Here is a 16,665-nt window from a genome sequence, read left to right on the forward strand (position 1 = left end):
CTTTCAGTTACTTTGAACTGTTCTTGAACTGATTGCAATGATGCTGTCATTTCAGATACCGCATCTTGAACCCCAGCTCCATCCCTGATGGTCAGTTCATGGACAACAAAAAAGCTGCAGAGAAACTTCTGGGCTCTTTGGACATTGATCACGAGCAGTACCGTCTTGGACACACAAAGGTTGGATCAGTTCCATGTTGAAATATGTTTGTGTGTGTGTTTTAAGAAACAATGATGAATCACTTCGTCTTTACCAGGTGTTCTTCAAAGCTGGCCTGCTTGGTGTTCTTGAGGAAATGAGAGACGATCGTCTGGCTCTCATCATCACTGGAATTCAAGCCAGATCCAGAGGCCTTCTTGCCAGGATTGAGTTCCAGAAAATTGTCGAGAGAAGGTAGGTGTTAACATTTCCAAATAAAGACAGAAATTTGCCCTGAAAACTTGACTCAAAGTTCACTGTGTCATCCAAAGGGATGCCTTACTGGTGATCCAGTGGAACATTCGTGCCTTCATGGGAGTCAAAAATTGGCCCTGGATGAAGATGTACTTCAAGATCAAGCCTCTGCTGAAATCAGCCGAAACTGAGAAGGAGATGGCAAACATGAAAGAGGAGTTTACAAAGCTCAAAGAAGCATTTGCAAAATCTGAAGCCCGCAAGAAAGAGCTGGAGGAAAAAATGGTTACCCTTCTCCAAGAGAAGAATGACCTACAGATCCAAGTCCAATCTGTAAGACCAATCACACTTCTCACCATACAACACATACATGTAGGCTGTAAAGACCTAAAAGAAGTTTGACTTCCCATTTCCAGGAGCAAGACAATCTTGCTGATGCCGAGGAACGCTGTGAAGGTCTTATCAAAAGCAAGATCCAGCTGGAGGCCAAAGTCAAAGAGCTGACAGAGAGAGTGGAAGATGAGGAGGAGATGAATGCAGAGTTGACTGCAAAGAAGAGAAAGCTGGAAGATGAGTGCTCAGAGCTCAAGAAGGACATTGATGATCTGGAGCTCACTCTGGCTAAAGTGGAGAAGGAAAAGCACGCTACTGAGAATAAGGTATGAAACGCTATTTTTACATTTGCTTCTTCTTGGAGATACCAGTGTCAGAAATTAATGCTGGTTGGTACTGGTATAGGTTAAAAACCTGACTGAAGAGATGGCAGCTTTGGATGAAATCATCGCCAAGCTAACCAAAGAGAAGAAAGCTCTTCAGGAGGCCCACCAGCAGACACTGGATGACCTTCAGAGTGAGGAGGACAAAGTCAACACTCTCACCAAGGCTAAAGTCAAGCTGGAACAGCAAGTTGATGATGTGAGTACACATTTCATAAAGGTTCTGTGGGTTGTGCAGAAGGTCAAAATCTGAAAGGAGTAGACAGAATAAATGTTGGGAATGTCTTTTAGCTTGAAGGATCATTGGAGCAGGAGAAAAAGGTGAGAATGGATCTGGAAAGAGCCAAGAGAAAACTGGAGGGGGACTTGAAACTGACCCAAGAGAATGTAATGGATCTGGAGAATGACAAGCAGCAGCTGGAGGAGAAACTTAAAAAGTATCATTCTATTTGTCTTTCTCAAACAATAAATGAGAAGAAGCATTCCATTTGTTTTTTATGGATCTTTTTGTCTTTGAATGCAGGAAAGACTTTGAAATAAGTCAGCAGCTCAGTAAAATTGAGGATGAACAGGCAATGGCTGCTCAACTCCAGAAGAAACTCAAAGAGTTACAGGTAAGGGTGGATTTCTTTTTGGCTCACTTTATTTTGTAAAATCGTTCTCGTGTTATATGACAATATTGCGAACTTCAAGGCCCGCATTGAAGAGCTGGAAGAAGAGCTGGAGGCAGAACGAGCTGCTCGGGCCAAAGTGGAGAAGCAAAGGGCTGACTTGGCCAGAGAACTGGAGGAGATCAGCGAGAGACTGGAGGAGGCTGGAGGAGCCACGGCTGCCCAGATTGAGATGAACAAGAAGAGGGAGGCAGAGTTCCAGAAGATGCGCAGAGACCTCGAAGAGGCGACTCTGCAGCATGAAGCCACGGCCGCTACCCTGAGAAAGAAGAACGCAGACAGCGTTGCTGACCTGGGCGAGCAGATCGATAACCTGCAGAGGGTCAAACAGAAGCTGGAGAAGGAGAAGAGTGAACTCAAACTGGAGCTGGACGATGTGGTTTCCAACATGGAGCAGGTCGCCAAAGCCAAAGTAAGCCCATCCTAACAAATGTGTCAACAAATCGTCTGTGTGGTTGGGGATATATATTAAGATTCACGATTAATGGAGCAAAAAATGCTTTCAACTTCAGTTTAAACCAAAACGATGAAAATTTTAACTTTCTGAAAATTATGTTTACCCGTTTAATCACATACTCTAGAGACTTTTGTGTTAAAAATGTGCACAACTAACTAATAGTTAATAGGGAATCTGGATGTGTTCACTAAGCTGCTAAAGAACATTATGTACTTACAGTAAAATTATTGATATTTTTACCAGTTTTATAGTTTCTTTGCATATTGTTAACATTAACAACTTAACTTTGTCCACCATTGTCATGGGAGGGATCACACATCAACATAAGGGTGGGGTCATCTGGACTCCAGAAGGGAGCATGAGGGTTAAGCGCTAGCATCCGTGTGTCAATAATTATCTGCTTTTATATTTCATGCTTTTGCATTTTTTGCATTTTTTTTTACTTTAAACACTATTTCATCTACTTTATTCTAATTTTTTCTACTTTGTTTAATCAAATAATCTATTTCTTCTATTAGAAAGAAACCTGGGAAAAATACTAAGAACTGTCTCATATTTTTGTTAGAAGCTATAACTGTAAAATATCTTTCAGACCAACTTGGAGAAAATGTGCCGCACTCTGGAGGATCAACTGTCTGAATATCGCTCTAAGTCTGACGAGGCCCAGCGTGCAATCAATGACTTCACCATGCAAAAGGCAAAGCTTCAAACTGAAAATGGTAACATAGGATTATTTTATCAAATAGCCATATTAGCTCAATTTATTAATTCCATAAAGTTGAGAAATATGATTCTAGGAGCTTGGAGATATAAACTAAAAATGTGTTCATCAGGTGAGCTTCTCAGGCAGCTGGAGGAAAAGGACTCACTGGTGTCCCAATTGACCAGAGGAAAGCTGTCCTACACACAGCAGGTTGAAGATCTCAAGAGACAGTTAGAGGAAGAAGTGAAGGTACATTTTATCTCTAATGTTGAATCTTTAAAGGTTAAATTTTAGTGTACTCGAAAAGAAAAGCAAACAAATCTGTTTCACTTTAAGGCCAAGAATGCACTTGCTCATGCAGTGCAGTCTTCCCGCCACGACTGTGATCTGTTGAGGGAGCAGTTTGAGGAGGAGCAGGAGGCCAAAGCCGAGCTCCAGCGTAGCATGTCCAAGGCCAACTCCGAGGTGGCTCAGTGGAGGACCAAGTATGAAACTGATGCCATCCAGAGGACAGAGGAGCTGGAAGAAGCAAAGTAAGGCCTTGCTCAAATGAGAAACTATTATTATGCCATATTATGTGGAGCAACAGTTTAAGGCTTTTTCATTGCTGTTAGAAAAAAGTTAGCTCAGCGCTTGCAGGATGCTGAGGAAGCAGTTGAAGCTGCAAATGCCAAATGCTCCTCCCTGGAGAAAACCAAACACAGGCTTCAGGGGGAGATTGAGGATCTGATGGTGGATGTGGAGAGGTCTAATGCTGCTGCTGCAGCCCTGGACAAAAAACAAAGGAACTTTGACAAGGTCACTTAAGATTAACCCCCATACTTTTGAGTTTGCTGAACAGTTATAAATGAAACAAATCTGATACTTGCTTGACCAGGTCCTTGCTGAGTGGAAGCAGAAGTACGAAGAGTCCCAGACTGAGCTGGAGGCTGCCCAGAAAGAGGCTCGATCTCTCAGCACTGAGCTTTTTAAGCTGAAAAACTCTTACGAGGAGTCCCTGGATCATCTGGAAACCATGAAGCGGGAAAACAAGAACCTGCAGGGTGAGCTGATAACACTCAGAGAACTTAATCGCTGATTCAAATTCAATGGAAGAAGAGACGGTAAAATCAATGATTTTGTCCCACACAGAGGAAATTTCTGACCTCACCGAGCAACTTGGCGAGGGAGGAAAAAGCATCCACGAGCTGGAGAAAATCCGTAAGCAACTGGAGCAGGAAAAGGCTGAAATTCAAACCGCTCTGGAGGAAGCAGAGGTACAAAATATTAACGAGGACTACTGAGCTGTGTTTGAAAAGTGTAGATTTAAATAAAATGTTTTTCAAAAGGGTTCCCTTGAGCACGAGGAGAGCAAGATCCTACGAGCTCAGCTGGAGTTTAACCAGGTGAAGGCAGACATTGAGCGGAAGATGGCGGAGAAAGACGAGGAGATGGATCAGGCCAAGCGCAACCATCAGAGAGTGGTGGACACTCTGCAGAGCTCCCTGGAGGCGGAGACCCGCAGCAGGAACGAAGCTCTCAGACTGAAGAAGAAGATGGAGGGAGACCTCAACGAGATGGAGATCCAGCTGAGCCAGGCCAACCGGCAGGCAGCAGAGGCCCAGAAGCAGCTCAAAGGAGTCCACGCCCACCTCAAGGTGATGAACAGAGGATGCACTGCGACTGGGAGGGTTAAAAAGATGTATTATTGAGGAGATTTTGTCGTTACAGGACTCTCAGCTGCAGCTGGACGACGCTCTTCGAGGAAATGATGATCTGAAAGAAAACATTGCCATCGTTGAGAGACGCAACAACCTGCTACAGGCTGAGCTGGATGAGCTGAGGTCTCTGGTGGAGCAGACTGAAAGAGGCCGCAAACTGGCCGAACAAGAGCTGCTGGACATCAGTGAAAGAGTCCAGCTGCTGCACTCACAGGTACATCCTACCCTTCTAAAATACATGTATCTTAAGATGAACCCCCAGCTAATGCGTCCCGGTTCTTCCACAGAATACCAGCCTTCTGAACCAGAAGAAGAAGCTGGAGACGGATGTAGCTCAACTCCAGAATGAAGTGGAGGAGGCCGTGCAAGAGTGCCGAAACGCCGAGGAGAAGGCAAAGAAGGCCATCACCGACGCCGCCATGATGGCGGAGGAGCTGAAGAAGGAGCAGGACACCAGCTCTCACCTGGAGCGCATGAAGAAGAATATGGAGCAAACCATCAAGGACCTGCAGCACCGCTTGGATGAAGCCGAGCAAATCGCCATGAAAGGTGGCAAAAAGCAGATCCAGAAGCTGGAGGCCAGGGTAAACGCTTCTGCCTTTAGAGTTCAGACATCCCAGCCACACAAATCTATACAAAACTTTACTTTCTTCAGGTGAGGGAGCTGGAAAATGAGGTGGACATGGAGCAGAAGAAAAGCAGCGACTCCGTGAAGGGAATTCGCAAGTATGAGAGGCGTATCAAAGAGTTAACCTACCAGGTAAACTCCTCTGCAGTAGACATCAAAAGATAAAGGAGTTATGTCTTAATGGGCAATGTGACTTCTGAACAGGTGGAAGAGGATAAGAAGAACCTGAGCCGCCTGCAGGACCTAGTGGATAAACTCCAGATGAAAGTGAAATCCTACAAGAGGACTGCAGAGGAGGCTGTAAGGAAAAATTATTTAGTTCTGAACTTTTATTTTGTTATTTAACAGACTTTGAATTGCTCCTTAAATTATATTTTCAGGAGGAGCAAGCCAATGCAAATCTAGCTAAGCTGCGGAAACTGCAGCATGAGCTGGAGGAAGCAGAGGAGAGGGCAGACATCGCAGAATCGCAGGTCAACAAGCTGAGAGCAAAGAGCAGAGATGTTGGAGCCAAGGTGAGGAGCGATATGTCAGGGTGGGATTTCCAGAAAACCAAACCAGATGAAAACGTATTCTCTTTCTTTTTGACAGAAATCCCACGAGGAAGAGTGAGGCCATGTACCAGGCTGTCATAAATACAACTGTAGAGTAGTCCCTGTTCTTTGTTCTCCGTGCAACACGAGTGGAATAAAGAACACAGAGTTGCAAATGCATAATTTTTTCTTCGAGTAATTTCTTTCAAAACACTCATCAGAAAGACAGCATATGGTTTGATCAGTAATATATTTCGGGGCAACTCCATTCACATAAACATGAGGAAAAATGCTGAAACTCCAACTATAACAATATAATGTGAATGGGATGGTTATAAAAGCCAAACATATTTGTTTGATGATTAAGAAATAGCTGATTGTTTGCCTTTTTCACATTCAAGTACTTCTAAGGTCTACAGTGAATAATTCAGATCGTGGGAAAAATGTCTAAAAAGCAACAAGTAAGCAAAAGTTGTGTGGCTAAAAATGTGTCCTTGGTGTCAAAGGTCATAAACTGTGCTAAAATCCCAAAAAAAGGAATAAGTCTAAATCTCAACCATGTTGTGTATCAACTGTTCATACTGGTGGTAGTGATATAAAAGTAAGGAATTTTATTTTTGGACACACTTTAGCCTCATTTTCACTGAGCGGTCCAAGACTGGACTGGTCTAGAATGGTCCAGGCAATTCAAGTCATTGTACCACCATCATAATGGTGGAACAGCGGTTCTCCGTATTTGCAGATTCAGCAAATAAAGGGGGAATGCTGAATGCAGCCTCTGAAGATTGTGGGAGGCGAAGAAGAATACAGCAGAAAACTTTCAACTTTGATCTTGATTTGAGAAAAGCACTGGTCAGACGCTTCCTGTTGTCATGATACCTTTCCGCCAATCAATGGATCATGTGACATCAGTAGCTCTACCCTAAATGGTCCGTTCTATTTTACTATGAACCTACGGAGGACCAAAAATAGTCCAGTCTAATGGCTCCATTTATAATAGAAACTCTCAAAAATCTTACTGGTCTGATCCAGTCCGGGTTGGACCGCTCATTGGAAATAGAGCATTAGGTACCAACAGAACATTGTAGCGTTGGTGTGGCTTAGGTGGAGAGGTAGAGTGGTTGACCTCTGATTGGAAGATCTCAGGCTCGGTTACTGTCTTGCCTACCCATGTGCTAAAGTGTCCTTGGGCAAGACATTGAACCCCACATTGCTCCTGGTGCTTGTAAGTTGGTGCCAGTGAACAATATTAGCCTATGCCCTTTGGTATTTATCCAAACACCATAGCCTACCTCAATATTATTGTTGATTATGTTTATGCGTTAATGAACACAATATACCATCTTTCCCTGGGTGCTTTTCAGATGTTATTTGATTGCAGTGTAACAGGTCATATTTCTGTGTGTAAATGTACACAGGGTGGGATTCACATCATGATTAAGTGAAAAAAATTAATGGACCAAATTGAAGCCATCACATCAACAATGATCTGAATCTTCATGAACACTTTGCAACATTTTTTTTTATTTTATGTCTTGGAGAATTAAAGCATCCATCCATTTTTCAAACCCATTTTGGAGCCACTGGATGCTGGAGCCTATCCCAACCAGTGTCAGTGTGAAGAGGTGATACTATCTGGATTGTTCGCCAGTCATTTGCAGATACTGAGAATTAAAGTAGTTCTGATTTTTAAAAAAAAAGCTAATGCAAGCTATTCCTATAAAAAAACAGCACTTGAGTGTAGAGGGATACTTGTTTGAACATGAAATGATCTAAGCTTCTGATTGTTCAAGTTCATCATTAAGCCGTTAGAGGGCAGTGTAGCAGTGCCCTGTGCCTGTAAAGCACCTTGAGGTCAAACACTTTTCCTGCCTTCAGTGGAGGGGGAAGACTATGTCATGGGGGAAATAAACAGCCCATAATACTCTCATGGTTAAATAAAGAGATTAGCTTGGTTTAGTACAATTCTTTCATTTGTCAAGTAAGCAGACTTTGTCCTCATGTGAACCCAACTTATCTATCTCGTGAAATTAAAAATGCCATTACTGTGGTTAAATCAGACGCAAGTAGTTTTTCTGGTTTGTCAGCATCTTCGCTTTCACTTAATTGAGCTTTAGTCCTGCAGTAATTCTGCACTAGCTGAGCACGCACAGATGATGCCCCAGTGAGGTTTCAAGCCATTCTTCACTTTTTTACTTTAAAGAAACTGCAGCAGTCGGCTTCAAAGGAAAAGATTTAAACAAGGCGGGTCACTCTGATTTGTTGATTTTAGCAGCAAACCAAGTTTCCTGTTTGGTATGTGGGTTTTTTTTTTTTTTTTTTGATGTTCCACTTCCTAATCAAAAGCCCACACCCTGTGTATCAGTGCTTAAATATTGACATTTTTTATCTTTATCCTGTCAGAACACAAAAGCCAATTCCACAAAGTTTCCTGCGGGCCTATTTATCAACCTCCCCTCGACTGACCCCTTAGCCAACAACCACCATGGCTACTTTTTATAGTGTGTTCACAGGGCGGTGGGTTGCACCACATCTGTACTTGCTATCAGTGCTCCATTTTCCTTTGGTGCATTAAAATGAAAAAGTGATTTGAGGCTGCCAGTGCCCGTCCCTGATAACATCAAGCTTAACAAGACGAAGCAGAATGTGCTGCCTCAGTGTGAAAGTCTCACACAAGGTTGAAAAACCCACGTTTACTGCTCGTAAACATGACACACTCATTACACAAGCAGAGTTTATACTACTGTCTCCATAGCAGGTCACTGGTTGCTAGTAGTGCAAGGGAGCACTTTAGCTTAGTAAATAACGCAGTCCCACCAACAACACACAGCTGTGACTCCAGAAAAAGCTCAGTGGTTACTAAATTGTTGCCATACGTGTTCCACGCTGTTGATATTATATTACATACAAGTAATTAAAAAAATGCACAAACATGAAGACATTAGAAACATAATTTTTATTATAAAACAGATATATTAAGATTTAGGATGGTCTCTGCACAGATAAGATTAGGCATCAGTATTTTACATTACAGCAAACACTTAATGTCATTTTATCCCAATGTACAATTTTTACAATATTCAAAAAACTAGTTTAGAAAATATTTTAGATTTGATTAGATATCTATCTTTAAACACAGATTCTGAAATGACAGCTGTTGGATCAACTTTATCTCATCACTATTTAAAAGAAACAAATCCTAAAGGTAGGAATCAAACCTAAACAGCACTTTCATAATAACTACACATACATTATTAATGGAAAAAGAAAGTAAACCCTCTTCAAAATTAGAAGTTTAAGACATCAGAGCGTTTATTTGCTTCTCACTAGGTCATTAAATTAAAACTAATTAAGAGGTCATCTGTAATTTTTAAATAAAATAACAATAAATAAATAAGATTGTGGAAAACTGTGATCCACTCTTCTGTTTAACAAAAAAAGTCTACCAATGTGGACATATGTGGACTTACTGAAGTGCTGTAGACTGACCTTAAGTCATGTCTGAACTTTGAAAAAGGCGTGGTAACACAATTTTTCTTTTAATTCTTGCTAAAGATGAGCCACTAACTACTGCCAGAGAGATTTGTTTTTTTTGTTCAAGATATTTTTTACAGGAATACCTGGCAGAACTTAATTCATGTTGTTTCTATTATATCGCTTAAAAAAATAAAAATAAAAAGTTCATAACATTAGCAGTCCACTACTGTGCTTTAACAACTACTATGAGGTGTACACTCTTTCTGTTTTTTGACAAAGACTGAGAGATAACAATAACAGATTGGCTCAAAATGACAGAATTAACTGGGTCGTATCGAAATTTAAAACAAATTGTAAATCAAAGGTGAACTTTGAAAACAAGCCACAATTTGGACAAGATCGTTTCAAATGTTATTCAGATGTTTCTCATGATTTTATATTACATTTGAAACTACTGACTACTTATAAAGACCTGCATTATTTCCAGGACTGAAATGATATGCAGTAATATTAGATACAAAAAAATCTGGGCCCAAAACAAGAAAAAAAAAAAAGTACACCCTGCAATTTTAGCATCAAACCCAAAAAGTCTTGTTACACAGTGGTGACACTTGTGTTATTTATGTAACTGTAGGACCTGGTGAAGACTAGAGCATATCCCTGTTACATTCTAACAGGGTAAATCTTAATACTTCTATTGCATACTGCCATGCAACCAAACAGCTGTAGTTGGTCAATTATAAAATGCAGAAATACAGTAATTCACAAATACAGTGTACATAGTTACAACCCATCCAAACAGGAATCTTGAGCCGAGTTTACAATATCATGCTTTTTACTACAGTAGAACTCCAGAAATAGGAGCATAATTGGCCACTAACCAAAAATTCCAGTTATTCAATTAGACTCTTTTACTTAACTAAGACAAAATTAAAGGCTAATAGAACAGAGGTAATTATTAACAAAAATAATACCATCTTTCATGCCATGCCAGCACTTATTTGAGCATAGTATCCAGAGAGGTTTGAATCAAGTGTTCTTTCACAGCTCCGTCTCCTTCTCTCCATCATTATCTGGTTCCAAGTAATATTCATCATCTGTTGTGGTATCAGAGCTGCTATCAGAGGACTCGTCAAAAGTGCCCAGGCTTGATAAGTAACCTTTGGGGGGCAAACATACTCTGGCAGGTAGGCCATCCGGCTGATGCAGCACTCCAGATGAGCAGGGTAGTGAAGAAGAAGGAAGGTTTGGAGCTCTGGACATGCGCTTGATGGCTGGCGAGAGGGGAGGTGTAGGAGGAGGAGTTGGGGGACCTTCTGTGTCCCATGCAAAATGACAAGTGTTGATGTTAGGACTCCGAAGACCAGCTGTTTTTGAGGTGTTAGCACGTTGAGGAGAAGGTGCTCCTGTGTTCCAGCTTGATAAACATTGAGTCCAAGATCTAGGTAGGGACCTTGACCGCATTTTGTCTGGATCACTGTGAAACTTTGACATTTGTCGGTAATGCTTGTTACCCAATTCTTTGGTCCAGTCTGGTGTTGAAGGGTCCTGATCCAGGTCTGTGCTACTGGTTCCACAAGACAACCCAGACTGAGAAAGATCTCCCACACTCATAAATCTGGATCCAGTAGAAATCCTTTCAGACCCTGAAGGACGATTGGAAAGAACTGATCTTACAGAGAAGGATCTTCCAGGTTCAATCCCATATTTCAAGTCTGCATAAGAAGAAGCCAAGTGGTTGCTGTCTGTGACTGCACTTCCTCTTGGAGGGCCTGTGGAGGCCCGTCTCCTTGGACCTAAGCTCATTCCTTCTCCTGGCTCACAGGTTGACTCCCTGTGACGCTGCAATTTTGGGCTGTAAAATACATTATCATCCAGTAAATCAGATGGGGAAAATGGTGAGAGAGGGGTAAGACTTGTAAAAGGGGAGAAAGGACTTCTGGGGCTTCTGGGACTAGGCGTTGACCTACCACATTGAGGAGCAGCTGTGGTTATTGAGGCCCTACCAGCACTGAGTTCTGGGTCAGATTGATTATTTTCTGGGGTATGGACTGTCAAATGAACTTTAGTTTTAGGCGTTTGCTCTGTGCCAAAGTTATGCTCATTTTGGTCTTTTTCCAGAGCAGCTTTTTCTGACCAAATGGCAAACTGGCACCCAGTTGATTTTGGGACAAGTGAAGCAAATCTATTTTGTGACTCCTCATTTGAGGCCTCCATCTTCCCTGTACTGTTGGGTACCATCTCTGGTTGCTGGACTTGCTCTTCAACTGTTTTGGTTCTGTCTGTACTGTTATCACTGACGGCGCTTGCATCACTTGAGCCACTGACAGAAGGGGTTTGGGAGGCTCGCCTCCATTTCCATGGAAAGGACAGATCTTCATCAGATCGTTTAGAGCTGAATTTTTGTTTCAGTTTGTTAAACATCTGATCTACTTTGTTGGAACTCTTGCTGGCCTTTTCCGGCTCCAAATTTGATGATTCAGGGTTTGGTATGGTGAGACTTTTTTTCATTCCCGAGCGGGCTCCTCTTGAGCTCTGCTCATTGTTGACTTCCATGGAAAAAAATCTGCTTTTACCAAAAGTGTTGTCCTTCATGTTTTTATGGCTACATTCACTAATAGGAGTCTGACTTGCTATTGAGCTGGTACCATGAGAGCTGTGAAACAAATTACTACTTGGTTGGTCATCTACTTCTTTATGCTGCACTGTCTGGGTCTGTTTACTAAACTTGGGTTCTGCAGAAACGGATGTGTTTTGAGTGTAGTTCCAAGGTTTGGGTGTGGCATTTTTTGGGATAGCTGAGTCTTTTTCGACTTTTGGTTTAACACTATAAACCAATGTCTCAGTTACACATGTTGAGGAGGTGCCGTTGGCTTCATCACCAGGTGCTGGACACAAGGTGATGTGAACTCTGTTGTCCAGAAGTTGTATCTGGCTTTCTGGTCTTGAGACTTGAGTGTTGCCTTTGCCGTGGTTGTTGTTGATGCGATCAATATTTGACAGTCTACTTGTTAAACTCTCTTTCATGGTAGTTGTATTTTGGGGTGGAATGGAGAGAGGCAGACATGGCCTTACAGGTGACATGGGGCGCTTAGACATGGAAGTCTTTGTTGTTGTAGAATGCTCACGTTCTAATAAATGTTGTTGGGTAAAATTTGACTGAGCAGGTGGTGAAAAAAGTGGAAACCGGTTGTGTTTGGTTTTTATTTCTTCCTGGGCCTGTCTGCTAGACATGAGAGTGGAGTAAGGTGTGGTACTGTAACGGAGCTTATAACCATTTGAAAAGTCATAAGAAGGGGAAGGAGAAGAGGAAAGTTGACTCTGAGTTATGCCAGACTCTACTGACAGTGTCCGTTCTTGCCTAGATGTCTTTAAATCCTGTCTTTCCTCTTCAACTGTCACAGAGTCTGCACCTCTGTACTTGTTTCTGGCTGCCAAGTCAGCACAATCAGATGATAGAGAACGATACTTCCCCCCAACTTTATCCTGGATGATGGACATTTTAGAGCTGGGTGAGAAGGTTAGAGAGGATTTTTTTTCTGTATCCCCTGATAGTGCAAATGGAAAAAAAGTTTGATTTGACATTGATGGAGATGGAGGCTTTGAAAACATCTGAGGTGGATTTAGCACACTGTCAGATTCTAAAGAGTGTGCATCAACCGAGTCTTCCCACGTTACTCGTCTCACTCTTTTAACCCCCATCTCTGCGGCGGATTTCTTAGATTCTTTATCTCTGATTTTGCAAGAAGTACTTTCCCCCTTGGGGGTGGAGGCTTCTGAGTTGGGGCTTGGAATGACTGGAGTTAAAGGTGGAGTCAGTAATGAAGATGTAGTAGAGGTGGGTGATGTGGCTGTGGAAGAGAATGAAGGTGTTCTGGGAACACCGTACAATATGGTGGAACTGACAGATACAGAGTTGCCGTTAGTTTTTGAGGGAAAGCTAAAGGTAGGAGTATAGCTAGATGGATTTTTAGAAGAAAAGGGTTTGGGGATGCAAGCATAACTTCGTTCAAACCCAATAGGAGTGGGACTGTTTACAAATTTAGGTGTTTTTGGTGAGCAGGTTAGGGTAGGATTTGGAGAGGAAACTGTGTCCAAATGCAAAGAAAATGTATTTTTATTTGGAGAGGTGAAACCAGAAGAAGGTTTAGAAGTAGCAACTTGGCTGCTAACAGTGGTGGGGAAAGCGCAAGACTTGGTAAATCTTTGTGAATCTATGTTCGGGGAATGTAGCGTTGAGGTTCTGGATGGACAATCACCAGTTTTGTGTCTGGGACTGGTTTCTGGCTCTGGATCAGACCACTTGGGATTTATCAAAGTGGGTGGAATTTTAATCACATTTGCTTTCAATGAAGTATTACTTACTTCTAGCTTTGGGAAATCTTTAGTGTTCCTCGGCATCAGTGGGACACTTGGTTTGCTTATTCTATAACTCAATACATCTGGCATGCTGTGAGGTTTATGAGGTACTTTGTTCACAACTGACACACACTCCTGTTTGTCTGGCCTCCGTATGTCAGTTGACAATGTCTTCACAGCAGAGTTCATCTCATCTTTGAGATGCAACTCTGCAGGGTTGTTGTTACGTGAGATACGATTATCCAGTTGCTTGTTATTTAGATTTAAAGAAATCATTTGCTCATTGTGATTAAATGGAGGAACTACAGCTGTTTTAGACTGTTCTTTGATGTTTGCCGTTTTATTAGTGGCGAGATAATTCCCGTCTTGTGAAACTTGTCTCCACCAGGAGGTGGATGTGAGAGTGGGTCGTCTGGGAAGAGAATGCGATTTTGAAATGCTAGCGTGACCATATGGGTACTGTCTGGATGAAGATGAGATAGAAGTATCCAAACAAGATTCAGATTTATTTTCTAAAACTGTGGAGTCTTGTGGAGCTCCTGAAAATCCCTTTGTCTGAAGTGAGTGATTGAATGGTGTAACAGTGGTTAGATTCTTATTTACTGCATTAGGTTGTTTGGTAAAGGCAGTATCTGATGCCTCATGTGCCACTTTCTGATTGAAAGACCTTGGGGAAAGGTGAGGTCCAGTTTCATTTGTCCTATAAGAAATGGGTGATGGAGTAAAAATTGACTTTTGTCTGTCTTGCTCGTTTGTGTTCATGGAATTTTGAGAGTGTTGCTTGGTGAGCATGTTTTTGTTTTGATCATTTGGAAAACTTTTTAAATGTGAAAAATTTGCCTCAGGGAAGGTAGAGGTTTTGTTGGAGCTCCTATCGTTGGAATTTGATTTTCTCAGTGACAGAAGCAAACTGCTGGTTGTCAGTTTGGAGCTTAAAGATGAAAGTGCTTCTTGTGGGACAGTTTGGGGATTTCTCCTTTGGATATTTGGGTCAAGAAAGTAAGGTGCTCTGGTTGATGGAGTGGTCCTGGAAGAGCTTACAGAACCAGGATCCAAAGAGACAGAGTGACTCATTTCCCTTTTAAATTCCAAGTTAAAGCTTGATGGATCACTCTTAGATGACCAGTCAACTGTATTCCTCCTAATTCCCATTGATGGGACTGTTCTTGGCACATGCGATCTAGCGTTCAATGGACTTTCTCCATCCTGGTTCAAAATATGTTCACTGTTTGTAAAGTCTTGTGAATTCCCCCCAGTTTCTGAACTTCCATCACATTTTTTGGGTCGACGCACTCTTCCACTCCAGTGAGGAGCAAGAACTGTTACCACAGTGGAAGACAACATGTCTTCAGAACAGTCAGAAAGCTTCCAAAGATGCTTATTAGGGACTGTATGGTCCAATTTATCTTTCTCAGTTCCACCTACAGAGCAAGTTCTTTCTTGCAATTCACATGAAGAAGTGTGTGAACCACCATGAGATCCAAAGTCGCCATTTGACAAACTGTTGTTTGAACTGAAGTCTTTGACATTCCCAAAATAGTGATTAACAACATCTGGAATGATATCTTCTATTCTCTTCACTGGAAAAGGAGTCGTCTCTGACAAAAGACAGATCCTGGTCAGTTCTGCAGAGTTGGCAGGCGATGATGACCTCACTCCATTAACCTGTTAAGATAGCGATATGAATTGTCAGTACAGTTTACCAACCAAACTACAGATATTTCCAATCTAATTTCAACAATTGAATGTTCAGTTGTATTAACAAGACTGTATTAAGATTGTATTATGATTTTATTAATCAATTAAAACGAAACTCATTTTAATTCTAGCAATGGAAATTCAGAGCAAATCAATAAAATGTCTCGTTTTACCAAAAAGTCAGCAACATTGAGGAAGGAATATCTGCAATGAGAACACCAAATTGCATTCTGACAGGAGCTAATGCTTTTCTAATGACCGAGTTCCCATGCTACAGCTTCTCAACAGGTTGAAGTCTTGACAAACAGGTTATTTTGAAAGACTCTGAACATGTGCAGAAAACACACACACCCTGTCTCCTCTAACTGTTAAAATAATTGTTAGCAACAGTTGTTTGAGGCGTCACCATCTTTAAAGAGATGACAAAACTAAGAGGTGGATGGTTTGAAAGTTATTGTCACCACATCTGTCCTAATTGGGTATAATTTTGGTTTTACTGTTATTTTATTGCTGATTTTATAATATAAATTAAAATATCTCCTTATTATCATTACTGTCAGCTGGTATTTACCTCAGAGATGGCATCTTTTTTCTCTCTCACTTGTGCTTTAGTGGAACTGTAAACAGCAAAGAGTAGAAGTAAATCAGTCATTAAACATGTGGTTGGAATTTTTAAAAAAAAACTGTAAACTTTAAAATGTCTCATTCCAAATTCAGATTTTTATTTGCGATTTGAGGGAATTGAATGACTAAACCACAAATTCCTTTTCAGAAAATTTTAAGTAACACCAACATTTTCCCAAAATAACTCAAAAAGCATAGATTATTTCAAAACAAACCTAGGCTTTTTATGGAAAAAACTTTTTCTTAAAAAAAAAAAAAAAAAAACCACTTTTCCAACAGCTTTACAGCAATGCCGATCAACGGGTACATCAACATTCCGCTTCTTTTTTTCCATTTTCCAGCCAAACATTTTCAGAGGTAAACATGCCCTAAAGTAACCAGACATGGACAATAACTCCAGCATTACCGAAGCGTTTTCTTTTTTAATTTGGTACATGGGTCACAGAACACAGTCGCAGTACAAACGCTGCACAAAGACACACGCCCTCATTTCAAGATGTCTATATAAGGAGATTCTGGGCTAAGTGCAGCTAGATAAGGCGAGTCTATCCTGAACTACCAGAGCCTGTTCTGTCAGTCACAAGCCTAATGATGGGGACATCCTAATATTGTAAAGAAGAGATGTGACCAATAAAGTGATTAGAAACAGAAAATGAAACATGTCAGAAAAAAAATTTGATGTTTCCAAAAAAAAAAAAAAAAAAAA

At 41.3% G+C, this 16,665-nt stretch overlaps 2 protein-coding genes across 2 annotated transcripts in view; one reads left to right on the plus strand and one right to left on the minus strand.

Annotated features, from left to right (window-relative positions):
* Positions 1–5,981, plus strand: part of LOC112151095 (myosin-6) — a gene marked incomplete in the record, with an annotated part of 11,277 nt that extends 5,296 nt beyond the window's left edge. The window contains 21 exon segments of the mRNA XM_036217353.1: positions 60–179; positions 257–393; positions 471–726; positions 810–1,052; positions 1,132–1,308; positions 1,401–1,546; positions 1,633–1,723; positions 1,803–2,192; positions 2,830–2,956; positions 3,071–3,189; positions 3,277–3,473; positions 3,555–3,738; positions 3,818–3,983; positions 4,072–4,196; positions 4,269–4,577; positions 4,651–4,854; positions 4,928–5,224; positions 5,296–5,400; positions 5,473–5,568; positions 5,649–5,783; positions 5,860–5,981. Coding sequence (XP_036073246.1) covers positions 60–179; positions 257–393; positions 471–726; positions 810–1,052; positions 1,132–1,308; positions 1,401–1,546; positions 1,633–1,723; positions 1,803–2,192; positions 2,830–2,956; positions 3,071–3,189; positions 3,277–3,473; positions 3,555–3,738; positions 3,818–3,983; positions 4,072–4,196; positions 4,269–4,577; positions 4,651–4,854; positions 4,928–5,224; positions 5,296–5,400; positions 5,473–5,568; positions 5,649–5,783; positions 5,860–5,880 — 3,645 coding nt within the window.
* A 2,757-nt stretch (positions 5,982–8,738) lies between these two features.
* zmp:0000000991 (mucin-3A) overlaps positions 8,739–16,665 on the minus strand; it is a 14,257-nt gene continuing 6,330 nt past the window's right edge. Inside the window, exons 4-5 of the mRNA XM_024279765.2 lie at positions 15,907–15,952; positions 8,739–15,302 (exon numbers count right to left, since the gene is read on the minus strand). Of these exons, the coding sequence (XP_024135533.1) occupies positions 10,320–15,302; positions 15,907–15,952 (5,029 nt within the window). The 3' untranslated portion in view covers positions 8,739–10,319. The remainder of the gene's footprint in view (positions 15,303–15,906; positions 15,953–16,665) is intronic.

The sequence above is a fragment of the Oryzias melastigma genome, linkage group LG20, assembly GCF_002922805.2.
Source record: "Oryzias melastigma strain HK-1 linkage group LG20, ASM292280v2, whole genome shotgun sequence".
Lineage (NCBI taxonomy): Eukaryota > Metazoa > Chordata > Actinopteri > Beloniformes > Adrianichthyidae > Oryzias > Oryzias melastigma.